The 9,053-nt window shown below is 41.0% G+C and overlaps 1 protein-coding gene across 1 annotated transcript; it reads left to right on the top strand.

Moving 5' to 3' along the window:
* abhd8a (abhydrolase domain containing 8a) lies at nucleotides 1-7,402 on the top strand. The gene is made up of 5 exons (XM_026150792.2): nucleotides 1-753; nucleotides 3,335-4,164; nucleotides 4,264-4,434; nucleotides 4,587-4,803; nucleotides 4,918-7,402. Exons 2-5 carry the CDS (start codon nucleotides 3,344-3,346, stop codon nucleotides 5,128-5,130), a joined length of 1,422 nt encoding a protein of 473 aa, XP_026006577.1. The 5' UTR covers nucleotides 1-753; nucleotides 3,335-3,343; the 3' UTR covers nucleotides 5,131-7,402.
* The last annotated feature ends 1,651 nt before the right edge of the window (nucleotides 7,403-9,053 follow it).

Here is a 9,053-nt window from a genome sequence, read left to right on the forward strand (position 1 = left end):
GGGGGCACTGCTCGAAATGTGTTAGATTAAAACTGAAAGGTCACGTCTGTCCTTGGTGGTGAGGCAACAATAACTCGTTCTCAGGTGACACTTTATGATCATAGTCCGCAATCAGATGTGGGATTTGAAATAAGACCCCACGCAGAGCCCCGACTGTGGTCACGTGCCAGCCCAATTAATTTAGATAAATTAGCCGGACAGTCATTTTTATCATTTGTCTCCTTTTCAGCGCCCAGGCAGGACCACACAGTCTTTCCCCTTTTTTTTCTTTCTTTTTTTGCTGGCCTGTCAGCCCTAGCAACAAGCAAACAGGCGCCTCTCATTGGCCTCCTCAATATACAACTGCTTTCTATTCGCCCTCCCCACCGCCACTCAGCAGCGAAAATACCCGAAGATTGCTGCTGGTGCTGCGGATTCAAGGGCAGCAGGGCTGGGTAGGGTCTGGCCCGAGTGCGCAGTGGATGCAGAGGAAGCGAGAAAAACACGGGCGTCTGTTTTCGTAATGGGTATATCATTAAACTACCAGTGGCACTCTTTTATGGATGCATGCTTTATCTTCACTCCATGCCCCCCTGCGGTCTGTAATGACGGTCTAATTGGGCCAATAAGGAGCTTTTACTGTTTTGCAGCATCTCTAGCGTAGACAAATTGTTGCGCCAGATGCAACGCCGTTCTCGATACTGTGTGGTCGGCCCTTGACTGTCATCTTTGGGTGCAGGTTTCTCATCACCTTAATCATCAGTACTTCTGCAGGTAATGCAAATCTTTTAGTTTTGTTTTTGTTTTAGCTTTTTTTGTATTGCTCTGTGGCATCTGGATACCTGATGTTTACTGTGCAGCATATCAGCGCCAATAAACGGCTGCACGCATGATGCATGCATGCATTTCGCCTGAGACAGGATTAAAATAATAACAGATTATGAATAATACAAGCAGTATCATTCAAAGCGCACTATTTGTGAAGCCTAAAGCTGTTATATATATAAATATTTATATAAACATTTTTGGTGCGTATATTTGTGAGTATTTGAATCTTATTGCGATGTATAAATTGTTTAAAATAATAATAATAATGTGTTGTTGTAGGAGCCAAGCCGCTAAATGTTTGTGAATCAGGCGTTTTTAACATAACGGTCTCATGTTGAAAATATAGGCCACTCACTTCACGTGCATCTTGACAGACTGCGCCTCACTCTGCTAGACTCTTGTTATGGAAATGCAGCAGCACACAGTGTACCGAATGTGTGTTACTGTAAGAGTTGGCAGGCCTGTCAACCTAAATATTCTGCAATGCAGACACACAAAACAAACAACTTCAACATGGCTGAGTAACCTTCAGCCCTGACTTTGGTCGAGGTTGGATGTCGCGGAAACCATTACATTGCTCCCCACAGCCATGTTCCAGACCTGCTGGTGGGATTGGAGAATTGTAGGTCAGGAAGAGAGGCCCAGATTTAAGTGGGAGGACTGTTGGGTTTGTGCTGCTGTAGTTTATTTTGTGCCGATCTGTTGATTGTCGGTGGCCATGTAGAATATTTTTTATCTATGTGTTTTTGGGTTTTTTGTTTTGTTTTATTTTATTTTTGCAGACTAGCATGGTAATAACCTTGCTCTTTGGGGAGGATTTTGCTTCTTGTGTTGATGTTCTGTTTTAATGTAAGGTGAAAAACTGGCACGTGCACAATATACAAAAATATACCTAAAGGATTTGTTTTTGTCAGATTTCCACAGACATCCACCAACAAATAATCATTCCCACTATTTACATTTTGTTTTTATATTTCTTTAAACCTGTCAAGGTACCAATCATTAAATATACTAAGCACCCAGCATGATTGGAAGACAATAAAGATGTAAACAACATGTACTATTTTGTACTTCTCAGTATACTTTGCCAAAACGCACAATAATATAGGGGAATGCACAAATATCCTACAATAATGCACATAATGCTAAATGGTGATGAGTTGCGAATGCAGCTCAACTCAAATGTTACAAGGGTTTTCAATTTGTGTGTAAAAATAAGGGTTCATTTTGCATCCAGTGAGATCACTTTGCATTCACACAAAAGTGTGCTGAATGATAGTGCAGATAATGCATACATAGTGCATAGACACAACAGCAGTTCCTTAAACAAGGAAACAAACAAGTAAACAATAAAGTCTCACCAGCTACTGAAGATGTGACTCAGCCTTGTGTGTTTCCTAGAGATAACTGTGTTTTGTATCAAAAGTGGGGACACTAACATGTGTGTTTGTGCTGCTGACAGCAGACTGTCAAGCAGTGGCTGGACCTGAACGGAAACATAGAAACCAGCTCTCATCTCCCGCTGGAAAGAACGCAGTTTGGAAAACTGCTATCACGTTGTCGTGAGACACACAGTCCGCAGACATGTGTACAGTCATGCCCTCTGACTGGAGTTCTCTATTTATATATATCCTGATTCTGACCCTGTGAAATGGAGGGGTTATTAATAGCAGACATCTAGCTTGGCCTAGGTTTTTTACATGGTGTGTGGTGCAAATACTGCTTTGCAGTTGTTTGTTGAATGCATCAGAATGTCAAGCCAGGTGAGTCACTGAGGTGAGTGTGTTAGTAGAGACTTCAACAGCTCTGTTGGATATAATATGGCTATTGATTTTGAAATCAGAATCAGAATCAGAATCAGAAAGGGTTTTATTGCCAAATGTTGAGCAGGTTTACAACATTAGGAAATTGCTGCGGTGCTTCAGTGCAAACATACTGTCATAAATTGCACTTAAATAGACATGAAAAAATAAAAGTAAGAATAAGAATTAAAAGTGCTACGTAGAAAGATATATGCATGAGTGCAGGTGGTGATCAGTGCCAAACATGGAATGATGCAGTGAACACAGCGTAGGGTCATGTGTTAGTGGTGGGAACAGTCGTACGTTTATTGTTCATGTGTCCAACAGCAGAGGGGAAGAAACTGTTCTTATGGCGAGAGGTTCTGGTGCGAATGGACTGGAGCGGAAATGTGTTAAAGTACCCTTTATTTTGGCGTACTTTCTTTCTGGCTCTGGACTGATGAAGGATAAAGAAAGCCTTTTCATTGTGTCTCTGTTGCTAGGAAACAGCTTGGGTTCAGTTTTGTAGGAATCAAGCTGGGTCCAATTTCTTGCAGTGCAGCCAATGCCATTGGCAAAGCACTGCAAATGGAACAAGTTAGAATGCTTGAATGTTTGAAACTGTGACACTAAATGAGCTGTGAAAAGTAGGGCAAGACATGAAAAATATTTTTTTTCCACATTTCAAAGGAAGCATCAGAGTACTGATATGTTTTATTTGTGTCTGTGTGATGTTGTTCCTGCAGGGAAACACCATGCTGACTAGCATCACTGAAGGGATACTGTGCTGCCTGACTGGGAAGACTGCCAATCTAGTCTTGCCCCTGGAGTCATCAGAACCCTCTGATGGTTTTGAGTATGTGGAGGTGAAACCTGGGAGAGTCCTGAGAGTGCGGCATATCGTCCCCGAGCGCCAACCCATAGAAACAGAAAAACAAGTTGCTGAAAAGAACAATGCAGATGTTGACTGTTATGATAAAGATTCTCCCATATCTAATAATGACGGCGACAGTGGCAGCATTGTCCACTGCAAGAGGAAGATCACAGTCTACCGAAATGGCCAGCTGGTGATCGAAAATCTCGGGGATGTTTTGCACTCTGAGATTCTGCAGTGTCAGGATGGGGATTTAGAGCCTTGCAGCACTGTAGAGGTGGAGCTTGCTGACTACAAAGACATAGCCTCTTCTCCAGACCCCAACCCTGTTCCTCCTCCAGTTCCTCCACCACCTGGGGAACATAAACCTGCTCCGCCTCCACGCCGCCGCCGTCGCAAACCCAAGCGCACAGTTTTAATAGACTCCAAGAGGATGATCTCGAGCTGCAAAGGAACGCACTCGGATGTAGCACTGTTCTTCGTGCATGGCGTCGGAGGATCTCTTGACATCTGGAGCAGCCAGCTGGACTTCTTCTCCCGCCTGGGCTACGAGGTCATTGCGCCAGATTTGGCAGGTCACGGAGCAAGCACAGCGCCACAGATTGCAGCAGCTTATACCTTTTATGCCCTCGCGGAGGACCTGCGAGCCATCTTCAAGAGATATGCTCGTAAACGCAACATTCTTATTGGCCACTCATATGGGTGAGGATTTGTGAGATGCTTGTGTTACGGGTCAGCTTAGAAAAGTCAGTGGCGTACAGTGATTAACATGCTGTACCTACCCCATTATATCTCTTCCAGAGTGTCATTTTGTACCTTCCTGGCGCACGAATATCCCGATCTGGTCCATAAGGTAGTAATGATCAATGGAGGGGGTCCCACAGCTCTGGAGCCCAGCCTCTGCTCCATCTTCCAACTGCCATCTTGTGTCCTTCACTGTCTGTCACCTTGTCTGGCCTGGAGCTTCCTCAAGTAAGATGCTGTGATGCTGCAAACAGTAGTGACACACTGTGACAGACAGATGTAATAGATAAATAATAGCTTGCTTAAAATGTTAACTATCTTTAAAATGTACAGGAAAGAGATTTTGGTAAAGTTTTTTTCTTTCTTTTTCTAATCTTCAGAGCTGGATTTGCCCGTCAGGGTGCCAAAGAAAAGCAGCTTTTGAAGCAGGGCAATGCCTTCAATGTGTCTCCGTTCGTTTTGCGAGCCATGATGAGCGGTCAGTACTGGCCCGAGGGGGACGAGGTATACCATGCCGAGCTCACTGTGCCCATTCTTCTGGTTCATGGCATGTGTGACAAGTTTGTGCCCATGGATGAGGACCAGCGGATGGCAGAGGTATATCACACCTTTATCCAAACAAGAGCTATTTTGTTTCATTTATTAGTTATTGTCTCATAGCTTTGGATTCGGATCTGTTGTAAGATTATCCATTTTGGCTCTGGTTTTTAGATCCTCCTGTTCGCTTTCTTAAAAGTAATCGAAGAGGGAAGTCACATGGTCATGATGGAGTGTCCTGAAACTGTCAACACCCTCCTGCATGAGTTCTTTCTATGGGAGCCTGACATGTCAAGAAAAGGCAGCAGCAAGACAGACACAGAGAAGGCGATCGCTGCCAGTGACACTCTTCACACGCTGAAAAACAGTAAACCTGTGAACAAATAACCATCAAGGCATAAAGTTTTATTAAAGAGCAAAGGAGAAGGCCTATTCTTCGGCAGTTGGCATGTATTCCTAAGGCTCCCAGGCTGAGAGCTGTTTAAAACAGGGTCACATCTTATGGATGTAGATGACCACTGGTGCTCTGAGATGAAGCGGGAAAGGACGTATGATGAGAGGGGCGGACGCCGATACACAGTCAGTTTCTGCTACGCTTTTTGATACCAGTTTGTCCTCCATCTCACCATGTTTGCAAACCAACACAAAGTCTGGAGGTAAAAGGCACCATGATTTGTGTATGAAATGTTTGTGGTGAAGAACTGACCGACGAGGCATAAAAGGCGTGAAACGCTGTTGGAATCGTCTCGCCTCCATCATATATATTCTGTAAAGTACTGCAGAAAAGAGCTCCTGTTCTACCTTAATAAAATGGCTAATTTATCCATTTTAACTCTGCTTTCAGTGGAAGAGAAGAAAAAAAAACATCAAACATAGTCAACCGAGGAATCAGGGAGGGTGAAGAGCAATTTATAACAGAATAATTGTGTTTGATTAAATGCAGACAGTGGAAAAATAGATTAAATGCATTAAATATACTACACTGTCCATGTAAAATGTGGATAATAACTGTGTCACATGCTTACATAAATGACAATATGATTGAAGGAGAAACACACACATACAAAAATATTTGTACCATATTGTTTTGGAACCACATTCACACAATATGCAGTGTACAGCATCTCAGACACACAATCTGACTGATTAACAAATGACAGAAGCAAGTAACTTTCCTTGCACTAAACTCAAAATCAAAAATGCTATGCGTCAGTATTAAAGTGTAACGATTTCATAGTTAATATTAAAACATAAAACAAACATCAAAGCCGAGAGAGATTCTCTTCCAGATTAACAGCCATTGCCTCGATACCATACATATATATACACATATATATATATTATCCTAAGGATAAAAAGTACTGAGAGCCTGCATGAGTTCAGAGTATGGAAAGATATATACACAAGGGTTGTTTCAGACAGTTGCAATATATTGCCATAAATTCCCAGCACAATTGTCTTTTAATGAAATGGTTCCTCTCAGTGTGTAAGTATTATTATTGTTTATTTATTTCTGTTTTTATCTTGGCGTTACAGCAGCAAACTGATAAAATGTTGTCTTAAGCTAATAACTGATCGCGAAACACGTGTGCGTTACCTAACCCTGCTGCTCCCCGTCCACCCTACACTGTATATCTACTCATGTCGGACTGAAGGAATGAGCAGGACGTGCTGCTCGCTGTTAGACATTCATTCGTGAATGTTGCTTTGTCTCATAGTGGGACAGTAAAGTGTGAATAAAAGCACAGTCTGATTCTCCCTGACAGTGCTTATCTGTTGACTGGATAGATTACTGTTATGTGTAACAGAGGATGTAAGTCAGAGGAAGCCCAAATATGAATCTGCCAAAGGCGAAAAATCCCCTTAACCTCCTAAGACCTGAACTCTTCCACGGCATGCATTTTTAGTTTCTCTTTGATATTTGGACATATTGGGGCCCGATGAACGTAAAAACAAAGAATTACTAGATTTATTTTTTTTTTACCTTATTTTTGTTTTTAAGAAAAATAAGAGCCACATATGAGCACATTCATTTAAAATTTTCTCGTAAGTGGATATCAGGACCTTGTAAAGCAAAATTGAGTATTTTGGTCTAAATAACCCAAAATGTGATGTCCACATATGTGGACGCAGGGTCCTAGGAGGTTAAGAAAAAAAACAACAAAAAAAGGGACTTTTGTGCTCTTCATGCTGGTCTGTTATATATGCATTTTAAAAGCGAGTGCAGATGCGAGATGACTGGATTTATGCAACAGGAACAAATGAACAGAAATAGTTTGGGAATAAATGGAACCGGCTCTAAAACATTATATATTCTCTATGGACTTTATAAAAACCAACAAGTGCTGCTGATGCAAAGTACTGTATGTCTCTTTTGGTGTAAAAGGTCAGTAAAACTGTATGGACTACAGGGTGCACATGTACTTCTCCTTATGCTAAAAGTGTGCATATATAAATTGTCAGTGCTCATATGTGCTATATCTTTTTGTGGTTAACAAAATATGTTAATGTTATTGTGGCATTTATTCAAGGGAATCATATTATATGCACTGCCTGAATGTAGATGCATATAACATTATATAGCCTATTAAAACAATTGAATTCAGTGTATGAATGTGCCTTTCCTGGCATGAAATAAATCAGATGTTCCCAGTTAAAAGGTGTTTGTTTTCTCTGTTGAGTGCTGGATATGATTCTTCCTTCTCATCTTCTTCTTCTTTTTCCTGCGGCGCCCTTTAGGGGTCACTGAACATCTGACTACACCTCACCCTCTGCTTAGTATCCTCCTCTGTCACACCAAACCCTCTGCATTTCCTCCACATGACCTTGCAAACCGCCTCTTTAGCTCTTGCTGTGATCCTTTTGTCTCAAATGACTCCTAAACTCGTCTCCACCCTGCCTGCACACTCTTCTTCATTTCTCTTTGGCACTGTCCATCACTTTGAATTGTTGACGCCAGGAATTTAAACTCATCCACCTCTACTGTACTTTTTTAATCTTTTCAACCTTTCTACTTTGCTCAATCACAAACTTGTCCTATAAGAATTCATTACAAATTCGAAAATGGAAGTGGGCAATTTGCATTTTACTGAAGAAAAAATCATGTTTTTTTTCTTGATGAAAAAAAATTATATTTTTTTCATCAAGTTTATTAAATAGGGGCCTGCAAATATTCCTAAGGCAATATACTGAATGGACACATATTAGCTCAATCCTATTCTTTTTCTTAAATGACCATAGAAATGCATTTCTTATCTCTGGACAGCACTTTTTATAAGCAGTCATGAAAAAAATCTTATTTTAAAATGTTTTGTCGCTCCTCTGGTGTTTCTGTCACTTTTGTGAAACTGCAGACTGGCATCAAAATAAAAAGATTATTTTCTATTTTTCAAGCAAAAACAATCTTTAATTTAGCAAAATTTCATACACTGGGTCTCAGCTTCTTCTTTTTTTGACAGTTAATCGTATCAAATTTACTTGCGCCTCTTTGGCTCAACTGCTTTATCTGAATGGGGTGAAGCTTTACGCAACTCATTTGCTACAAGAGCAGGAAAAACTATTTGAATTAGGAAGAAAAGGCAGTCGCTTCCTTTTATTTCCTATTTGCATAGGTTAGGAACGGTTTTCTGGACGAGCTGATTTGCATCACTGAGAGGTCAAAGCAGGGTAGGTGCCAGCTCCAGCTGGATAACGGCAGCAGTCTTGAATTCTGAGCTATTCAGATACTACATTTACAACTCTGATTCACTAAAAAAAAACAACAACAACAACAGCACAAAAAATCAAACATAAACTAGTTTTCTGCACCAAATATTCTGATAATATTCTAAAAACTTTCTCCATCTTTTTTTCTGAGAGACACAGCCTCTCTGGGCTGCTCTGCACATAACCAGTTAGGTTATACACCAGTTATTTTCACCATGTGGTCTTGTCTTTTATTTCTGCAAATATGCAGGTACTTGCTGGCTGAGATGGAACAGTGGGGCAGAATTACATAGATAGTTAATTTGGGTGCAGTTAGAGCCATTCCCAGAATCTTTCAGGCTAGCTTGTCCTGCAGCATTGTCTGTTAAGCAGCTGTAAAGGATTTTATTACACATTTTTACATCATACAATTTTATGCTTTCTATACAAGACAGCAGGCATGTTCTAATTCAGAACAAAAGTATGGGGGTTTTCCCACTTCAGGAAGCGTAAGCACTCCCCACTGAGATGGTGTGAAAACATGTTAATCCTGTCAGGGTGATACAAAAGAAAGCTCAGTCAACCACGGCATTTACAATTTCAAAAAAGGAGACACTAAACTAAAC

Source organism: Astatotilapia calliptera, chromosome 18, assembly GCF_964374335.1.
Source record: "Astatotilapia calliptera chromosome 18, fAstCal68.1, whole genome shotgun sequence".
Taxonomy (NCBI): Eukaryota; Metazoa; Chordata; class Actinopteri; order Cichliformes; family Cichlidae; genus Astatotilapia; species Astatotilapia calliptera.

Bases quoted from the DNA above. Each gene is read 5' to 3' on its own strand.
- abhd8a (XM_026150792.2), top strand. From the start codon at position 3,344: ATGCTGACTAGCATCACTGAAGGGATACTGTGCTGCCTGACTGGGAAG. The intron at 4,435-4,586 runs GTAAGATGCTGT...TCTAATCTTCAG, and splicing joins CTGGCCTGGAGCTTCCTCAA to AGCTGGATTTGCCCGTCAGG. The intron at 4,804-4,917 runs GTATATCACACC...TCTGGTTTTTAG, and splicing joins AGGACCAGCGGATGGCAGAG to ATCCTCCTGTTCGCTTTCTT.